The sequence below is a fragment of the Apis dorsata genome, unplaced genomic scaffold (assembly GCF_000469605.1).
Source record: "Apis dorsata unplaced genomic scaffold, Apis dorsata 1.3 scaffold_235, whole genome shotgun sequence".
NCBI lineage: Eukaryota > Metazoa > Arthropoda > Insecta > Hymenoptera > Apidae > Apis > Apis dorsata.
Genome location: NW_006263516.1, coordinates 612161 through 635587, shown reverse-complemented (window position 1 = coordinate 635587; position 23427 = coordinate 612161). Strand labels below are relative to the sequence as shown.

Below are 23427 nucleotides of genomic sequence, written 5' to 3'. Positions count from 1 at the left end.
GTATCAGTTGTTACTTTCAAACTTTTTATTGAAATAAATATTTTTTTATTTCATTTCTATTTTTCAATATATTCAAAGTAGATTTCTAATAATTGTTTTATTAAAAAATTGTTTTATTAAAAATTTTTTCACAAAATATTAAAATAACAATGAAAATAAGAAAAAAAATTATGAACAAATATTGATTTCAGAAAGTAAAAAACTATTATTGTTCTTCCATATACCATACCAGATACATTTACATATAAAATAAGATTATGTTTTGTTAAAAGGCTTTTTATAAAAGACACAAAATAAATCAAAAAACTTGAAAATTTATTGTACAGCACAGTAATAAAAGCAGAACTAAAATTTACTTAATCACTTTAAGTTTAGTTGCTTAAAAAATATTAAATTTCTAAATTAATTCTTTTTCAATGATCTAAACATTTCATGGAGATCAAAAATCTCACAAATAGATTCGAAATTTTTATAAGCCTTTTCTTATAATCTTTTAAAAGATGAAATTAATAATAAAATATTTTAAAAATAAATAAAATATTTTATCAGATTATATTAACTTTTATGCGTAATTCAATTCTATCATTCTATTTTCTTACAATGATTTTTTTATATAATAATCAAATATTATAGATATATTTAATTATACTTTAAATAAAAATTCTGGTTATGATATTAAAAATAAAAAAAAATTTTGAATAGTTTAAAAACAATAAAAAATTCAATATATGTAAAACAATTTCTTTCCAGATAAACAATGGCAATTTATAAGAAAATCATGAGAAAATTTTTTTATACAATATTATAATTTTATAATTTCATATTTAAATCTATGTAATAAAATTACCTACGTTTTGTAACTACTATATACTTTAACTACTATATATTTTAAATATATATAACACGACATATTTTTTACGTATTAATTAAAATTAAGTACGTATTAATTAAATTTGATCTTATTTATGTGAAAATGTAAGCTAAGAATATTACTAATTAATCAGGGTATAATAACTAATTGTTATACTATAACGATAACGATTTGCTATTACTACAGCACACTTTCTATACTCTCCACTCTCTCTCATTAAAGATTCGTATTTATTCAAGAAGCAGAAACACTTGTACATCCAATAGATGTATCACGTGATTGATAGGATCGTGCTAACGCTTTATTGCGAATTAATCGGTACCGTTATGTCCAGCTACGATTTTGATATCGTGGTACCAACGTTGTTAGCAATAGAAATGAAGGATTAGAAGCGATGGAGCGTCATCTTCAACGGTCTATAAATGAATCGCATTTCTTTTAGACCTGTTTCGCACGACCCTTTGCACTCGATACCGTACACTTCTGTCTTCAACCATGATTCATGATCTTAGCTTTTCTGACTAATGAAACTGCGCATCTATTGAGAAATTATATTCTATTTTTTTAAAAGAATCGAATAATTGAATTGAGAAATGGATTTAAAGAAATTATTATTAATAATTGTATTAATATATACATATAAAAATAATAATTGAAATACAAATATTTTTATTATAATATCTAATACTGTAAAATTTATATTATATTAAAATTATTTAAAAAATAAAAAAAATAATGTATTGTTATATAATATTATAACATAATAAATAATCTGTTGTAAAGATCTCATTTAAATTGATCAATTGCCAAAAAATAAAAATTAAAAAAAAATAAAAAAAAAAAATTACGTGATTACAGTTAAGAAATTAAAATTGTTCTTTATATGACCTTTACTTACAAAAAAAACTAACTACATCGAATTATATGTCTTCTAAAACCATTCAATTTTTACTCGAAGCATTTTTTTGTATCTTCAATAGTTTGATAGATATTCGAGTGAATTTAAAAACATTCTGTATAAATATCATCATAATCATATCGAGTTTTATAATGTTAAATTGTTTTTAAATTTTAAATAATGTTAAATTTAAATTTAAATAAATAATATTAATAAATAAATAAATTCAGTAATTTTTCCATTTTCTCTAAAATTACACTAGAAAAAAATAACGTAATCATTAATATTTAATTTTAATTATAAAATAAAATGATCGATTCAGTAATAATTTTATTTTACGTGTATATTTAATAATAGCGAATAATTTCCAATTACTAATGATACCGAAATTAATAACTGAAGAACAGTTTGTCATAACGGATTATGAAATTTGTGCAATTTGTTAAAAAGATCGGTCACAGGTGTTCGACCCCGATCACATGTAGATGATGCATTTGTTCCAACGCATCGTTGATTCATCTATTAGATGTTGCTGCTCGCCGAACATTACGCCCGTTCACATTCATATTAATAAATGGAAATTAAATGGAAATTTTTCATATTATTTCACGGATATTGTCATCATCTGAACAATCTTGTTCTATTATATCTTTCCAAGAATACAAGTAAAAATGGAAGACGTATAATTTGAATATAATTATAAATATAAATATTTATGTGTAGAATAAGATTAATTTTATTTAGATATATATCTTTTTTCTATTTTATTAATATGTATTAGTATATTTTAATCTACTTAATATACTAATATATACTTAATATATTAATCTACTTAATATTAATATCTCTCAATTTGAATTACATCAATTCTGTATTTGATATATTCTTTTTTTATATTTTTTTTATTTAAAGGATTTAGGATATTTATGAATCACTTTATAAGCATAAAATAAAAATTTCATCTTTCTTAGCAAATTTTTAATTTGAAAATTTAAATAACATTGTCATATAAATATGGTAGCAATTTATTTTTTTGGATTTTAAACGAAATTTATTATACATATATTTATATTATTATATATTTATATAATTGTTTAACATTTTTTTATTATTTAATTTTTATAAAATTAAAAATATATGTTAATATTAATATCATTATAATAAATTATGATTTTTCAAATGATAAATAACTAGAGTATAATCATAAGTTCTAATAATTTAAATAATATCTATTTCTTAAAATATTTGTATGTGCATATACTTGATCTAAAATGATGTTAAATTTAGATATAATTAAACACACACAAATGTTAGATGCAATGTTGAATATAAATACTGTTTCTTTCTTGTTTCAGGTAAGCTTTCTAAAACCAGAATATTAATGATTGAATTCGTGTCCGCAAAGATTGATACGGTGAGTAAGCAAGTTTTACAGGATGTATATAATTTGAAAAAATGTGAGGGAACAATTACGTTTTTAATCAAGTTATTTCTATCGTGCTTAGATTTCTTGCGATCTAGTTTAAATTATTTTATTTTTTATTGCCTTTTACGTTTAAGCTTTTACATGTACATTATTATTATCGATTATTCTTGAAGATAAAATATTTTAACATATTTTCATAATGATAAATTACTCTTTAAATTTATTTATTTCGTAATTTATTTAAATATTTGCTAAGCGAAACGGTATTTATCATATAATGTTTCATATTTATCATATAAATAATAAATAAGTTGGTTGATGAACATTCAATTTTAGTCATTAGCTTGATAATTCAAATGAAATTAAATATTCGTTAAATCTCTTAGAACACGCTAAAAGTAATTATATGCAGTGTATGTCGATAACATTTTACGATAATTAACTTTTTATTTATTTAATATGCGTGTGCATAAAAGTTTTAATCTCTTTTTTCTTCAGCATTCAGATTATATAATTATCCAATTATCGAAATATTTTCCAGCCTTTTTGTGCATTTGAAAGGCTGATATCGATTTATTTGAAATGCAATATGCAATATTTTACAGTTGAATAGAAAATAATAGTGAAAGAGATTAAAAAAATTAAAATTTGCACACAGTTTAAAAAATAAGCAAAAAACAGTTCCTCAATTTTACATATATAAATATTTATAATTTTTAAACATTCAATTATCTTTAAATACTCATAACAAATATTCCTTGTTGAGTTAGCGAATGATTGATCGATTCAAAAGCGATTACTTGCATCTTGGACTAACTGTAGCCATGGATTTGTACCAATTTACAACGTGATTAAGTCCACTCAGTTTTGGCAATAATTTAACAAGATTAACAGGTTAACGATGGTGCTCTAAGTAGAACATTTACGTTCAAATACATGCATTCAAATTGCCAATATCAATAAATATATTAATAAAACGTATGATAAAATAAATTTGAATATGTGGATTAAACGTATCATATATTTTACTACAGATAACCAAATAAATAAATAAAATATACTAAACTAGCTATGATTATTGAATAACTTTTTTTGCATTTTCATCATTTAATTCAAAGTTCAATAACATAAAAAAAAAGCATAGAATAAATTTTGAAGAATCATTGTAAAAGGAAAACTATTTTACAATCGTTTAAATTTTTCAAATTTTTCAGATCGAGCATTGATTCACTTATACTTTTTATTCTATATTCACTGAACGCATTAAACCACATTTTTAACTCCAAATCAAGTATCTTTACATTATTGATTGATTAAACTTTTCAAATTTTTTATCAAGCATCGATTCATTTATGCTCTATATATCGCATATCGACTTGAACGCGTTTAAAACACGTTTATATTTGATAACTTTTAATCGATTAACCGAATCGATCAACTTCAAATCGTACATTTCGAGTAATCTTTTTAAAAAAAATGCAATCTATCGATCGATCGAAAGGAAAAAAAAAAATTTCCTACTAAAAATAAGCAACTTTTGCTTATTCGTCGAGCTACCGATCGACACTCTGTGAATTATTTTTGCTCGAATGGATTGACTCTAGGCCTATAACGGTATATACGTTTTGAAAGGAGAAGGAAGAGGCTGCACGCATCATTTGCAACTCCAGAGAGAATTTTTGAAATGGCTATTTGAATTTTTGAAAGTTGTTTAAAAGTGTTATTGAAAAGATGCATTTGTCTCATTTGGCAAGAGACAAGAGAGTTGGAACGCGCCCTGTCACAGGTCCTGAACATGCAGGAATGAAGCTGAGACAACAACGTGCAACACCAACAACGCAACAACAACGACAACGTCGAACGAGCGTGTCCCGTTTGCAAATGGCAAGGCATTTCGTGCATCCTTGGATAATATGCGGCGCAATGCCAAATGCCAACACGTCCGCGGCCAGCCTTCCAATATGCATGTGTGCAACCTGCGCTTCGCACGCGCATCCTGCGACTATATGCACTTGCATCGCAAAAACAGCTCGCACATATTGATGCCCCCAACCCCCTTCTCCCAATGTGATTTTCACGAGGGAGATATCATCTGAAATCGAAACAAGAAGACTTAGAGCTTTCTTTATTAAAGCTCGATTGATCTGATCCTATCGAATATTTGTTGTTTTATGCATCTTTTTGCATTTATCTATATTAATCGAAGGGACAGATCCTTTTGAATTAATGATTTCTTATTGATTTGATTTAACTCACACGTATCAAATTATCGAATATTTATAATCATCTATTCACAATAAAACAGGTGAATTGATTATTCAAACAAATTGGGGAACAAATGTTTTGAAATAAATATGCAGTTTATACAATTGGTTAGGAAGAATCAAATTTCGTGAATACATTACGAAGTAAATAGAAGTAATAAAATATGGATAAATATAATTAATATATAAGAGAATATACAGGATGTTTTGTTTAAATAACAATCAAATATTTCATAAGAGGTTATTAAAAAAAAATGTTTTAACAAAACAAAGTTGTTTGATTTAAAATATTTTATTATGCAAATAATTATTTTGCAGATCAATTAGTGAGATTTTCGAAGTTAACTTCATTTTTTAAACGAACCAATATAATTTTGAATATATTTATTGATTTATTTTATATCGAAGAGCTATCATCCTTGTTCATTATTACATGCCGAATGATCACATCTATTATTGTTCAATCCGTATATCATAATTTCGTGTTTTGTTTAATTAAAAGTAATAGCCATAAAAAAAATAATTTTTATTATTAGTTTATTAGAATCACAATATAAATTTTATGAGTTAATGGCTTTGGTACTTAACTATTTGTGACGTGATGAGAATTCATTTATTGACGAGTTTTTCTTAACCATTAATTAAGTCTATCGGCCATAATAAAAAAAATAGATGTGTTTTATGTATTGAAGATTGTTCTGCCTATTCTAAACTGCCAATCAAAAATGATTATCTTCTTGGCTTTTAATAGCATGAAACCATTAAATTTAGATTGAAATATCTCTTAAATCAATAGTTTTTCATTGATGTATATAAATAGATTAATATTTTTTTTTATAGAAAATATTCAAATAAATAAACTAATGTATTCAAAATATATGAATGGTTCCATTTAAAAGAATGAAATAACTTGACTTTAAAATTTACTTCCAAAAAAAAATAATTTGTTAAAAATTTTCTTTTGTTAATTTCAACCCTTTATATAATTATAAGATGTTCTTTCTTCTTACTCAAAAGTCTATATCATATGAACGTTTATAGTATCAATTTTAAATTAAATTTTATTTCTACTGTGCTAAGAAAAAAACATTGTTAATATTGCAAATATTAAGAGCAGTTTGGATAATAGATTGTTCGATTAATATAACTTTCGAATATTAGAATATTTAAATAATGCAAATTCTATCGTATTTCTGTTTTTATAGCTCATTAAAAATCAATGAAACATTCCTGTTTGATACTTTAATTAATATTTTCACTAACACGCATCAAACATACGTGACATATTAGTTGTTTTTCCAGCATCGCATTTAGTACGAATAATTTATTGGAAACGTGTAAATACCTTGAAAATAAATAATTTCATATATTTTTTCAAGATCATTACAAAGTCAAACAAATATATCATTGTGCTTTTCGATACCTTACACATATTTTTTTTTTTATTTGTTTCAAATATTTTTCTGTGTCATTCATATTTGTTCGTTTCTTAGATAATGTTACGTATATCTAACCTATTTTGCATTTTAATTTTCTTTAAAATAATATATCTTATTTTTTATTATCTTTATATATTATAGATATAACATTATCACATGGTGTTCAAATATATTGTTTATGATTATTTTAAAACTATCTTTTTTTAACAATTTTTACGTTTGAATGATTTTTTCCTAATCTAAAAAACGAAAGGATTAAGTTTTAAGCAAATAGTAGTCTTCCTATCGTACAAACGTATTTAAATATTCACTTAGATTCATCTTCTCTGACGATTTCAATCGAACTTTCAAATTACGACGTAATGCGTACTTAACGAACACAATGACGTTCGTATGAAACGATCGCATCATCGATCACGCACACTTAGCTACTTGCTCTCTGTTCGGCACTTAAGTTTATCCTCTTTTAAAACACCTAACTCTCGCTAGATGACCACTTGACATCGAGAGGATCGTTCGCGTAAGCTCGATGGAGTCGAGAACGAATGGCCATTGGCCGTTACGAAGTAAGCTTAGTCAGCTACTCGAAGAAGCACCTGCACGTAATGTCCTGTGTCGCAGCATAGATGTCGTAGGTAGTTGACTTCGTCTGGAAAATTCGGAATACTCGATTTCACGGACGACGAAGCAAGCGGCGTAACGCGATCCTCGCTTTTTCCTCGCCTAAAATCGAGAAATGTCACTCTTGTCTCTTATCTTATGACTATTACACTTGATTCTTATTGACTTCCTTTACTTTTTACTTTCAAACTATGTTACGAATTTTACTTATATCTGATATTCACCTTTATCGGCAATTTTGTTTCTTTAAATATCTTGCTTTGATTTTGCTTGTGGATTAGCGATGATTGATATGTGATAATTCATGGACAATAAAAATCTTGATTTTGAAAATATAACACGTAAGTGTTTCACGTGTTTTTAAACATCCTTATTCGTAACGATAATTTTTAAGTTGAAATTAGTTAAAGGAATCGAGATTATATTTTCACAGATTATTGGAAATATAGAAAAATCATTGAGGATATTAATTTTTATTTAATTATTATTTATTTAATTTTTAATAACCTAATTGAGTTTATATTTAAATTCTAAATTTATTAAGCGAAAGATTTTACGAAAAAATAAAGCGTAAAAATTGAATTTTGTATAAGCGTGAAATATTTGAAATCTTTTCGCAAAATTCGAAAAATTCTTGAATGTAAAAAATAATTTAGATAAATAATTTAAGAGAATATTTTAACAATTTATTATTATTTTTTTAATAATAATACAATTTAATTTAATTTAATAATAATACAAAAATTAAAATTTAATAACAATACAATTTGTGTTTAAGATTTATTTTACTAAGATTTTAAGATTTTTCTAATCAATTACAATAAATGCTCCTTATTTCTATTACAAAAAAATGCTATTGTGAAGATTTACATATATTTCATCATATATTTTTTATTCCTTTATTTATTTTTTGATAATATGAATGGAAATTTTTAAGAAAAAAAAATTATATTAACATATATTAAATTTTGCACTTACATAACTTTATCCACAAGAAATCTTTTTGTGTCCTTTTAGAGAGAACAATTCGATATTAAAAATATTAACAAAAAATTAAATCTTATTATTATATATGTGAGTTTGTAAAATCCCAACAATCATAATTTTTTTTTGAAATTTAATCCTTAACAAAATCATTGTTTTTATGTCTTTCAAAGTCACGTTTCGATTCTTTGACATTTTTACATTTATTGCAATCGTTCATTGAAAATCTTTGGTCTTCGTTCCCGTCAAAATTCCTGTGAAAGGACGGTGAAAAATTCAATTTCATTCATCGCGTAGTTTTTACACCAACAAAGTTGCAGTGACAGAGTCGTTTCGAATTCTCGAAATTTCGTCACTTGATCATTCGCCCGGTACATGTTTTCACATACTTGTACAGATCAAAGGTTTCGAAACGGCTCGTAATTTTCTAAGGTATGCTGTTCCAATGTAGCAAGTGGGTGCTACATGTGGGGGTACACATTTATAAGCCTGTCATTTAAACATTCCAACCATTTCGCGTGAGATATTTCTTGGTAGTATTACGAATTATCAGGCACGCGTAATGGGGAATATTGGTAAACGAGATAACGTGGAAATCGTTTTGCTTGAAAGTTACATTAAGCTCTGAAAACTCGATGCAGCTTGAATTAATTTTAAACAGTGATGGTAACGCGAGCGATTAAAGTAATGAAAACGACGCGATAGGAAATAATTCATCGTAAAAAGTGTACAATAAAACGTGATCTATTAAAATAAATTGTATTTACATTGGCATATAGATGTAAATTTAAATGTATGCAAGAAGGGAAAATTCAACGTAAAAAAGAGAATTGTGCAACTATGCAATTTATTTAAATTAAGTGCGTACGATGATTAAACGTTGCTTTGCGAGTTTGTAATTTATTATGTAAAAGATAGTCAAATAGGATATTAAAACGCATTACGATTATTAAATTGCACGTAAAAATCTTTTGTTATATGTTACATCTATATTGTCTATAAATTATAGACTACGAATTTTCATGTCATTTAAACAAGTTTATATATTCAAGAAATTAATGTAAAGAATATGTCGTGTTATTTAAAATACGTGTCATACGTAGTACTTGCAAAATATTAATTTTTTATTCTACGTAAATATAACATTTTTAATAAATTGCTATTTACTTAAAAAAATTGAGTTTAAAAAAAAAAGTTTTTTTACAAGATGATATCTATTCTTTTTATACATAAATTTATTCAAAATTTTTCCATCTTTCGATATTATATAATCAGAAATTTTATTTAAAATATAGTTTATAACATTCAATTATCATATATAATAAATAAAATATAAATATAAGATTATTATTGTATTCCTGGAATATTTTTGGATTCTACAATTCAAAATAAATATAAAAATTTATATATTATGAAATATAATACGAATGTTTATATAATACGAAAATATCAGTTACTTTATTTGTTAAACAATTTAAGTTTACATTAGATGAAGTGAAACAAAAATAGAATGAGACAAATGATATGACGCTCTCATTCTCACTTCATCAAAAATTTTCCATGAATATATTAACATCTTGTATATGTGATAGTATAATTTATTTTAATAAATATCTATTATATGATCAATTATAACGTTATATATATAACGTATATACATAATTTAAGTATTTATTCAATCATATTTATCGAAACAATTTACTATATTTACTATATTTACTTTTCTCCTTTTTAATTTTTATTTTCATGCATTTTCTAATTTCTATTAAATTATTGTATCACATTGATAGAACATAATTAATCGAGTTATACAAAAATTGTTTGAAAATCTCTTTGAAATTCTTTCGATTCCTTTTCCATTCCGTTTTAATTTTAATTCAACTATATCTATCGATCAAACATTCAGTTTTGGTATCCGTGAAAACATAATAGCGGCACGTAATAAGCACGAGGAAAACAATGAAATGCAAAGTAATACAGATTTTGATCTTGAACGTGTCTCGATCCACCATGAAACATTAATTTTCCAAGTTTGCAGATTAAACGGATAAAACGTCCTTTGATATCCGTGAAACAAAAGGCCATACGGTAGCTCTTCACACGTTTTGACACGTACTTTGCAAGACAATGTTTTTTGCATGTCATTATCATAAAGCAAATCGAAATGTTACCTCGATGTATCTTTTTCAATTCATATATCACGAATGTCATGCATCACGGATCACGTGTACATATATCATTTCCAATAGATTTTCTCAAAATATCTTTCTCTATACGCCGTCGTGCATCATGAATTTCACGCATCACGAATTTTCTTTGTCCACTATTCGCTTCATTCGCCGATGGATGGATGAACCTCATTTATTGGCGCACACAAGTACACTTATTAAAGGCTGTATTCCCTTGTATTCGAGTTGTGTGTTTTCTTGTGACTTGCACGTTCTTCTCCGCATTTTTCAGATCGATAACGAGACACGATGATTCTGCGAATTTTTTTTTTTATTTTATTTCTTTCGGTACTTGTGTGGTCTTTGCTTGATCGATTTATCCTGAGATTTATCTGCTTTCACTGCTTGCTCAACAAATCCGTTTCAGTTTTTATAATTAAATAATTGTGAAAAAAAAATATTACGTAAAATACATTAAAATTGAATGTAAAATATATTAAAATGGAAATTGTTGTATAATTTGTAATAAGTATTGAATAATTGTGGAATTTCAATATTCTGTGACTTTATTTAAATTTTATTCAAATTTTTGTGAACAAAAAAAGCAAATTACAGTTTGAATTTTGTTAAAATTATTAAATTTCTTATTCTTTTATTGTATTTTATATTTATAAGCCGTTAAATAATAAGTAAATTTTTTTTAAATGAAATTTAATTTCTACAAATTTTTTGTTCATGTTCTTCTTGCAAGATTATTTGTATTTAATATTTCGAAACATATGTAAGTGGAAAATAAAATTTTTATCATTGTATATATAATGCTTTAATTAAAAAAATTAAATTCTAGTTCTAAATCCCTAAAAAAGGATTTTTTAACTTCACTTAAATGTTAAAGAATGTATAGAATATAAAATATTTCAATATATCTTGAAAAATAAAAAATACTAGGATATTTTAATTAATTAAAATAAATTTGTATGCAACAAGTTTCACAATTTCTGTATATAGTATCAAAAAGTATGATTCTTTATCTTCAAAATAAACGAAACTTTTATTTATAAGAAAAGATTTTTTTAATAAAGTTATAGCCATTTAAAAAAAACTTCATAAATATACACGAACAACATAATTATTAATCGTCGAGAAAAATTCACCTGTTATTCTTTAAGCTAAGGATTAAATCTCTGATACGAGCTTTAAAAAGCTTTATCAAGGGAATGTCATCTTACTTGGCATTAATTACTTTTATCGTTAATCTTAAACTTTCGTTGAATTACAACATTCGTGCACTAAATTTATTTTTATGAAGTAAAGTTTACTTATTCAAATCTTGTAAACATGTGTTGCCTTGCAAATATACTTTTTGAAATTGCAAAATAACTCTTGACTTTTACAGTAAGAATTTTTAAATAAAAATGAAAATTTCGATTTTTGAATAATATTTACATGATTTTTATATAAAAATACAAATTTGATTTTCACATTTCTTTTATACGTAGGAAAAAATGATTTATAATTGTTCACGAATGTATTCAAATTTTTTTATTTTTTATTGAAATTTTTTATATATGTTTTTCACTTTAATGAAACTTTATAATTTAGAACACAATGAGTTGTATATGGATGCTTATTTACAATTTTAAAGAACTGAAATTAAAGTTTAAATTTCGTATTTTTGTTTTTTTTTTTAAATATAATTTTGTAATCAGATAGAACAAGATTTTAGATTAAAATATTTAAAATTTAGTTACAAAAAAATTTCAGGCAAATATTTAAAACTTATCACCATGCTAAAATTTTGGGAGTTAATTTTACTTTCTAAAATAGAAACAAAGGAATTGCTCTGTGTAATACATTCTACATATATGCAAACTTTCATTGAAATCAAAATTTTCTAATTAGATGAATTTTGCTGTAAAATAATATTCAAGTACTTTGTAAACCATTGTATGTAACACATCATATCCTTCTCGAAACAAAGTAAATTCTATTTATAATATATTTTGGAATAATGAATATTTTTGATGATAATTGCCTCTAAATATTCAAACATTCTGTATGTATATATTTAACTATGATATAAAGTTTGAAACAACTAAAACGTAAATACATATTAGTCTAAATTATTTAAATATTATATTACTTATGTGCAAATAAATATAAAATATTAGTACAATATAAAACTTCTTATTCAGTTAAAATAAGAAAATATTTGGCTATTTTTATTGAAATATTTTACAATTTAAGACGTTTTATTTAAGAATGATTGTTCCTGACTTTGATCCTGTCAGTGGTTTTCTTCCTTGCATTGAAATCACGTTGTGCTCGTTTAAAGGGGTTGCTTTTGATTTCGCTTGACATAGTACATGTGATGTCTTACCACAATGGATAGACAACTAAAATATAGTTGCAGACAAAATTAAATGAATAAATGACACAAATGCTTGTTATGCAATTTTAGTCATTGAATAATATTGATTAATTTCTATTAAAATTTTATGCTTTATAGGATATGTAAATTATTTAATTATTCCAATCTTGAAAATTATATTGAGTATATAAAGATAAATAATTTGATAAAAAAAACAATGATATATAATAATTACAAATTACAAATAAATATATTTTATTTTTCTAAGATTAGATTTCTCTGTCTTAATATTATTTTTCTTAGAAAATAGAAATTTTGTAAAGATTATTAGTTCTTTTTAGATTTCAAAAAAATGAAACTATTATAAAAGTGATATTAATTAAAATTAAATGACTAAGAATTGTGTAATCATTAAAATTGATATACTTATAATATTAATTCTTTTTTACTTGCAAATATTTATTATAAGAATGATAAAATCTTTTGAAATTAATATACAAATAAATTCAATATTACATAATAATGCAAATAATTTTATTCTATTAAAATTCTAAATATAGATTTTTTAAATGTGAAATAGAAAAAAATTTTTTGGAATACGAAAAATTATATATATATCAGTGCTAAAATTTGTGAAAATGCAAAAAAAGTAAAAAATATCTAAATGATCAAAGTTTTGCTAAAATAATTAACTGTTAAAAAAAATATATTTACTCACCTATTATTCAAATTAATTTATTCTTTTTTAATGCACTTCTCTTATGAGATACATCTTCTTTCATCGCTAATCATTTAATTTCTACTTCTTTCTAATTAACATATTCATAAATTTCTTTTTTCAATCAAATTGTTATTCAAAGCAATCGTTATATAAAGGATTTATCTATCTAAAGGATTTATTGCATTGCAATATTTATTAATTTTTCCTCTGAATTTTAATTCGAATCTTGTACGAAACTAATCAACAAACAATAATTGTCTTTCGAACATAAAACATCAATTTACAGTCCATAAAATTTTTTCTATCATTCAAAATCTTCACCGACAGTACCTACTCAAATAGTAATGCTACAATATTCTTTCCTTCTTTACTTGCTTTTGCAACGAATGGAAATTTATACACAAACGAATATCTAAAAATAACGTTAGGCTTTAAACTTTCTTCCTTTCTCCTCGAAAGAATTGCAACATATTATACATAACAAGTCGAAGGTTAGAATATTTTACTTTCAACTTTGCTTATTCCCCTTTGGTGTATTCGCCAATGCCAAGGTTGTAAGACAAACAAACACACCGTATACGCAAATCCGAGCACGTACATCTTGTGTTTGCATATGCGCGCCCTTTACGACCTCACAGGTTGGCATGCTTGGGCGCTCGCGTCGCTTTTATGGCTTACAATTTGTCCGGAAAATCGCCCTTACTAACATTTTGCTAGGAGATGCACGATTTTCGATTGATACCAACAATTCTTTGTGAAATGTTTCTTCGTCTTAAGGAGAAAAAAAAAGAAAAAAGGAAAAAAAAAAATACAGCTCTATTCTGTTATGCCGGTTGCATTGTCCACTGTGTTCTTGCATGAGAACGACTTATCGTTGTTCTAAGCGAGTTTTTACAATCAGATTCCTGGAAAAAGGAAATTTGCGTTTGCCCTATGGCGGTTTTGGGAGAGAAGAAAAAAATAAATTTGAATCGATTTAAATAAATTTGTATCCATTACCATTTTAATCGTAATAGTTCTGTTTTTCATTCGCTATACTTTGAATTCATTTTAAATTCACATGTTCAAATTATACGTTTTGTAAACAAACGTTTGAAGATCATATCGTCTCGTGAATAGTCAATACAAGGAAACAATATTAAAATAAGTGTCAAAGTTTAAATATTGTTATTCATAGATTTTATACGTATCATCCATTCTGTAAAAACCCTTTCTTAGTATTATAAGATTTTCAAGATGTACATTTTATAAAAATATAAAATTCATATATTTCTTCAATACAATATTGAATAATAAAAATTGCAAATTTGAATCAGATCCCGATACATATTAAAATTTGTTTTTGTATTTTTGTATTCTATTTTGATTTTCAAAGAAATAAAGATTAAATTTGTCTTAACACGTTTCACACACACACACTCACACAGAATTTACATGATATGAAAAAAGTAGAAACTAATAATTTTTTATAATATATATAATTGTTTTTATTGAATATGAAAAAATTTCGTGAAAATTAATAAATAAATAAAAGATCTGAATATGCATGTGATGTATAATAATAAACATATTAAACGATTATTACTTTCATAATACAACGAAGATATATAATGCATAATGCATAAAAATTCTTATATTATTTTATTCAATGTATATGTAATATAATGAAGAGGTTAATATAATAACATTTAAATACAATAATAATAAAATTAAATAAAATAAATATTAATAATAAAATAATAATAGCAATGAAAAATTTATATTACTGTAAAATACAATTTCAGTGATGAACCATAATACTTGAAGAATTAAAAAAACTATGAAAAATATTGAATTTTTTTAAATAAAACTAAATGAATTCAAAAACCAAACTTCATTTTTTTTTAAATTTCTAATTTTTATATCAAAATATCAATAATTTTTCAGATATTTAATTTATGAAATGATTGATTAAAATTGAATAACAACAATTAAAAACAATCAAATAACTCTTGCATAGTTTAATTATATTATATTAAGCTACCATATAAATTTTTTTCTTTTTTGGAATTGTTAATGTGAATTACCAAATAAAGATGAATAATTAATAAATAATCAATTTTTGATTAATATTAATAATTGATATTGATTAGAATTAATTACTAAATTACTAAATTAATTACTAAACAAATTGGTAGAACGAATGAATGAACGTGTTAATTTTCGATGGACAATTAGTGTCATTATCAATGTCCAAATGCTGGATTATTTTATATCATATAATCGTCAAAACAACTCGATTGTCTGTTATCAAAATATTAAATTTATAAATAACTGTTTCAATTAATCTATCTATCACTTTTTCAGACTGATTGTTGTCGAAAACATTAACACGAATTAAAATAATCGTAATATCGTGTAGATGTCACCAGTGCTGAATTTGAAATAAATTAAAACAGATATTGGAATCTGAAATATCTGAAATAAAAAAAATGTTGAAATTATGATTTCCTTAAAATCATTCAATTTTATTTGAAATTGTTTTCATATAATTAACAATTTCAAAATTATTTCAGCATTTACTTTTAGATAATTAGAAATTTTGTACAGTAAAACTGACTTTATATGCATATTTTGAGAGATAAGTACGTTCATATGAACAACTTATATGAACAACTTAGTTGTTCATATAACACGAATTCATGTACTGATTTTCCTCCTCTTCTACTATGATTTTTTTATATATATTTTTTTATTTATTTAATAGCAGTTATATTCATATAAATGATTTTAATTTCAACAACATTTTTTTAAATATATAATTAATTTTTTTATTATTATATTATAATATATTATTATATTATAAAAATTTATATTATATTAATTTATTAATAATTATGATATTAATATAACATAATTAAGTGAAATGATGTTCAGTATTAATTAATAAGTGTTCAGCTAGAATTCATATAAGTAGAGTTCATATTTTTATTGCATAGATTGTTATGTTTCATTTACAATTAATTGAAATAAATCATGAAAAAATGAGCTAATTAATAATGAAAATAATCATGAAAAAATCATGAGCTAATTATAAATTAAAAATAAATGAACTTTTCTTATAGAATAACTTTCAAATAAATTTAAAGAAGTTTCACCTCGATAAACAATTTTATTAAAAATATTGAAATAATTTGAAATATGTTAAAGTTTTCTGGAACAAAAAAGATCTTTCTGCTCGTTTTATAGTTACAAAAGTCGGGATTACAATCAACAACAATTCGTAAAACCCGACAACTTCTAAAAACCAACTCAACTGTTAAATATTAAGCTTGAAAAACAAAAGTTGCGGTAATTGCAAAACACATCTGTCAAAGAATAAAATTCGCCAGGATCACAATCTTAGACCATGGAATGGAAAAAAGTATTATTCTCTAACGAGAAAAAATTTAATTTCGATTGTTTCGCTAGTTTTTATTATCATGACTTAGAGAAAGATGAATTCTATAAAGAAGTTGCTAGCGGATAATTTAGAACATTTAATTTAGAAGAACATTGTGCTCTAACAAATAAATTTAAAAAAAATCATTATTCATTTTTATGAATTGTCGCTTTATGAACTCTATATTATAGTGTAATATTAAAATATTTTATATTTTAAGAATTAATGATTAAAATTAATCTTTTATATTTGGAATGTCCATTTGTTGAAATTATCATTGAAATTATGTATTGTAAATTTTGATATCTTAAAATATTACGTTGATGCAAAAAATTCTTTTTGAGGTTTTCAAATATTCTTTATGAATTTTTATATATTAAAAAAATATATTATTAAAAAAATGCAATAAAAAAAAGATCACATCTAAATTGTAATATATAAAATATTATATAAGATATATAAGATATATAAGATATTAAATATAAGATATTAATATATAAGATATTATTATTTATTGCAGATTCTTGAGTACTTACTGATATTAAACAATGTCTCAATAATAAATTGCAATTTATTTTTCAATTAAAATATTGTAAACATTATAATTATATATTTCAAATATTATAAGCCTAGAAAAAAAAGAGAAAGTAAAAGAAATTGATAAAAGATTCAAATTCTATTTAAAGAATTTAAGAGATGCTGTACACTAAAATTATAAATAGATTATAAAATGTAAATGTTAATAAAGAGAAAATCTCTTGTTTTTTATTCATATTAACTTATTAATTATATATTATACTATATTAATTTATTCTAAGTTTTTTTTTTTTGGTATATATTACAATAATTAAAATTTTCGAAACTATGGAAATAAATTTGAAAGTAAATTCACTAATATATATATTATTATTTTATTTTATTAGAATGTCGATATAAATTTTGCAAAACATTTTTATATAAATAAAACATTACAATTTTATAAAATATAAAGAATTATAAGTATTATTAAATTTTCGACAAAAATGATTTTATAATTTTTGAAAAATAATAAACTTTATGAAGAATCTCTATATGAAATCAATTGACGGATAATCGATTCTCGAATGGAATGAATTAAATATAATTGTATAATTTTTAGCTTAAAGATCTTCAATTACAAATAAAACGCTTTCAAATGCAAAATGTCAATTCTTCGGTACCAATTAAAATTATCCGATTATTTAAATAATTGCATTTTTCATTAGTAAAACGAATAAAATACAGAAGATGCAGAAGAATCGGATAAAAAATAAAAAATTTAAAGTATTCATTCTGTAATCCATTAACGATGCAGCTTTGCAAGCATTTACGTGCCATCGAATATTCGACGTACAGATAAGGCCTAGGTTGGCACGACGCTACATTTCCAAAAGGATGGTATTTAGAGGATGATTTCGAGGCACGTGCCAGTACGCAGTAGCGACCATCGATACCTACGTTCGGTATTTTCAAAGGAGTTATTCAACAAGGTATGCTCCAACCTGCCCACGAAACCATCTGAATAGAATGCCAAATCTCCTATTCCCTTTGCATACTATGCTTCGTTCTCTCTCTCTATCTCTGTATTTGACCTTTCTGCGTCCCTTCCCTCTTCATCCAACTCTCTTTCATATCTACTCCGTTAAGTCTTAGCATTTAGAATTTAATTAGATTTAGAGAAATTAATTTTGGCCTTTTTAAAAATGAAATTATCATTTATAAAGAAATCATATAATTTATTTTATATATATAATTATTTTTTGGAATATTTATTATTAATTTCGTGACTCTATTCTGTTTATTTATCTTAGATAATTTTAAATAATTTTCTTCTGGCTAGATTTTGATAATGAAGTCATTAATATTTTCTTATATCTTTTCTAATATTTGTAAAATGTCTATCAATGTTGGAACCTTCTTTTTGTACGATAATCAAATAAAATAAAGTTATGAATATATGAATTATTCACATGGATGGAGAGGATTTCTTGGTTTGATGTACAAATATTTTTTTATCTTTTTTCAAGTATTCGAAAGATTTGTCGTGTTCGATATGATCGATAAACTATCTTTTTCTCTCAAATTCATCACTTTTACAAATTAATTAATGCTGGAAGTAGTTTCTATTGATAATTTAAAGATTGAAGCAAATCTTACTATATTTATCTAATCTAACTTTTACTTTATTTTTTATTACATCTTTTATATTTCATATCAAATATATTATTGCTATTATATATAATATTTAATCCAGAATTATAAATTATTTAATATAAAAAATATCGAATTAAATTCTAGATCATTAAATAATACTTTATATCTGATTCTTCAGTACATTTTCTATTTCTATCTTAATATCCTTAAATTGATATCCTTAAATCGAACATCGAAATCCAGGATACGTAAACTCGGTTGCATTTGAATATAGCATGTTTAACGATCTATATCGATCGATTTTATAATGATGTAACGCGAAAACGCAAAAATGATATAAGTTTGTTTGATTAAGTGACGAGCTTTAGTGGATAATAACACATGCGATATAAACGTTTCGTGAAAACGTACGAATCGATTGTAAAGTGAATTTTCTGCTTTCTTAAAGTGTTTTTTTTTTTCTTATCTTATTTTATCTCTTTTTTTTTTTATCGTCTGTCAATAAAGATTTTCTATTGAAATGATGTATCACTACAAAAATATTTTATAACCATAAAGAAAAGAAAATATATTAGTCATAAAAATTTTGATAGATACAAGATATTGGATGATTTAAAAATGAAACAAATTCATTTATTTTTATATCCTATTTATTAGACAATTCATATTATATTATATTATATCTTTTGACAAAAATTGTATTTTAAACTCTATTTGATATTTTATTGCATTTTTAATTAATTAATTAATATTGAAGTAATATATAATAAATAATATATGCATTATATAAAATAATACAATTAAAAAATGAATATTGTATGATTATTTTTTAATAATGAAAGGTTCTTTCTTATTTTTTATATTTAGTGTATAAAAAGTTTAAAATTAATTTTTGAGATGTTCCAAAAATTTTTAAAAGAATTTTATTTTTATTATCAAATATGTAGAAATATGTTCTTTCCAATATTTTTTTAGATTTTAATTAAAAACGATAAAAATTTTAATGAATATCTAATATATTATCAATTATAATATCTTTTTTTTTTTAGTCTTATATTACAAATTTATTAATATTTCAAAACAAATATATAAAATGAATATATATAATGATATATAAATGATATATTTACATTCACAATAAAGAAATTAAGAATTCTTGTGAAGTGATAATTTTCTTTGATTTGTTTATAAATCTAACCAAAATTTCTTTTGAAATTAAAACTTATTTTTCAGAAACATTATTTGCTGAAAACTTGAAAATTACTGTAAATTACAAATAAATAATAATAAAATAAAATATATAATTTTTAACTCATGTCTCAAAAAATTTGTTGATCAAATTTAATAATTTTTTTAATAATTTAAATATTATTACAAAGAATAATAATAGTTTAAGCGTTTCTATATTTCACTTTTTTATGAAATCAAATTTTTCCACGTGAAACTTTTACCAAATACACTTATATCTAATTAAATAACAAACAAATTCATATCACACAAATTTTTGGTAATCACTATACATATAATTCCACTGAATAACGAAGAATATAAATATAAATATAAATTGGCGTCGAGAGATTAAAACTTGAAAAACGAACTTGTACTTACGCTACAATTCAACTACAATTGTCGAGCAAAAACGAAATTCGAATAAAAATTTTAATTCAACATTTATGACCGCGATTTAGATCGATGATTCCCCGCCATGTCTTTCCATAACATTAAATAAATGTTAAGGGGGTGATAAAGCACTGTGCCGGAGAAGAACACAAAGCGTGCAGGGGAAGAACTCTCAGTCCATAAAGTGCGAGCCCGATATGGAAAGGCGGCGCGATGCGTTAAACTGTCCGCGAGTTTTCGATTTACGACGTGACGGGATCGAAGTTTATACAAGTATTGGCTTTAAGAGACCATCGTTTTTCCGCGGTCGGCCCTTTTTATTCGATCCCCCCCCCTTTATACACGTTAGATCCTATTTGCATAAGTGGGTAGAATAATGGCCGGTAAACGACGTGCGCATATAGAGTTAATGCACCACTCTTTTGCAATATTTTTGAGCGCGGAGAATATCATCGAGGAAGAAGAATGCAAAACACGATCGTGAAAGGTATATTATTTAAATGAAAGATTCCTCCCCCTCGTCGAACGTTTTATTGGGATAGAATTTTCGTTAAAGGGTTTCGTGTACACGAACTTTCAACGGGAAATATTTCTAATAAATGTTACAAAGGAAAAATCAATGGCGACCGGTATGTATGCAGTCGGTGGCTGCCTGTTAAATTGCTACAAACATTGCATAGGCCGGCAAAAGCAAGACGTGGAATGGCCAATTAAATCGAGTGTTTTGAGGCTCTGGTTATTTTCCTTACACTTATTTTACTTACACTTGTAATCCATACATGAATATTTTACTAAAGTATTGTATTATATAGGCGAACGATTTTCAGAGAAGACGAGAGAAAGAAAAGTTTTCCTTCGATAGATTTTATTTATTTTTTTTTTTTCATTTTAGTTTTTATTATGATATTATTTAATTAGAAATTAAACTATTAATTTAACTATTAATGATAACTATTTGATTTTTGAAAAATTAAATAATAATTATATATCTTGATATTGAAATTAAAAAGTTTTCGAAAAATGAATCGATTTATCAATCTCTGAATGACTTATATATCAATTATGAATATATTTTTTAATTTTAAAATATATAAATATTAAGTATTTAATGAGTTTTATTCGAGGAATTAATCAATGAAATCGAAAAACATGCAGTATATTGCAATTTTAATTCCAATTATCTAACGCAACTATGATATTGAAAAAAATTGAAATTAAAATTTTTTTTTTTTGTGAAGTTGAAATTTGAAAATTGTTAAAATTTCCGTGAAAAATAATAATCTTACAAAAAGCAACTCGGATAAAAAGAAGTTTTTTATTTTAAAAATTTTTAAATCATTGCAAAATTCCATTTTCTTATTGAAACAAATCTAAGTGACAAATAAATATATTTAACTTCAATGTTTAATTAAATTCTTATGATATCTCTATTTTCTAATTATTATTACTATCATTTAAATGTTGCTTTTAAAACAGTGAAATTTTAGAAGAAACGAATAAAAGATTTATTTCTTAAAAATTTATAGATTGTTCGAAAACACGTTATGATAATCAAATTACATTTACTTGCAACTTCAACATTTCATTAGAAAATTCTTAATAAAAATAATATCTTATACTCACCTGAAATATATTTTATAAAAATATTTGAAAGAGTCAGTTTTTCTTTTAAAAATTTATAAATTGTTCCAATATCCAGCATTACAATGTTCAAGCATCAAAATTGTGTACACATTTTTCTTATCAAAGCAACTCTAGTTTATCATACGCCTGTTGCTTTATTCGCTATATTTACCTTACATTTGCAATGTTAACATTCGATTAGAAAATTTTAATGAAAACGATATTCCATCTTATCTTTTATATAAGATATTTATATTTTATATTAAAAACAACAGAATCTTGCAAGAAACGACTCGTATAAAAAAGATAATTTCTCCATTCCAGAAATCGTTCCAATGCATAACATTACCAAAAATCTAATACATATTTTCTTTATCATTAAAAAAAATATATCAAGTATATCCAGTATACTTAATTACCTCCAATTTTGCACATTTACTTGCACTTATCCTCGCAACTTTGACGCTTAATTAAGAAATTCTTCTGAAAATTATTAAATTATTTCGCATACGTTGTAAGTATGTGTGGTGGTTGGTCAACGCGAGATGAAACAGCGTCACGGAAGAACACTCATTCCGTAATTCGCTCCAACGCCTCTCCATAATGCAACACGCCAACTTCCGTCAACCGAAGACACGTAACCAACAAGTTAAGCGCAAGGACGTCAGGTATTTTCTCTCCCCGGCCATAGTTTTCTCATCCTCGTTATGCATTCCCCTGATGGCCGTTTAAACCCCCCACATTTCACGGCCGCGGGGCAAAACTTTGCGCCACCTGAAAGTTCAATGAAATTAACTCTGCTTTGCATACACTTAATAGCCCGTATCG

The 23427-nt window shown here is 24.3% G+C and overlaps 1 protein-coding gene across 7 annotated transcripts in view; it reads left to right on the top strand.

Moving 5' to 3' along the window:
- LOC102681557 (CCR4-NOT transcription complex subunit 6-like) overlaps window positions 1-23427 on the top strand; it is a 378685-nt gene that overhangs the window by 43689 nt on the left and 311569 nt on the right. For 2 of the 7 annotated variants that reach the window (XM_006615766.2, XM_006615765.2), the window contains exon 4: window positions 3125-3381. The exons of the other annotated variants lie outside the window; for them this stretch is intronic. In XM_006615766.2, coding sequence (XP_006615829.1) covers window positions 3125-3366 — 242 coding nt within the window. In that variant the 3' untranslated portion in view covers window positions 3367-3381. Of the gene's footprint in view, window positions 1-3124; window positions 3382-23427 lie in introns of those variants that run through there. 7 annotated transcript variants of the gene reach the window in all.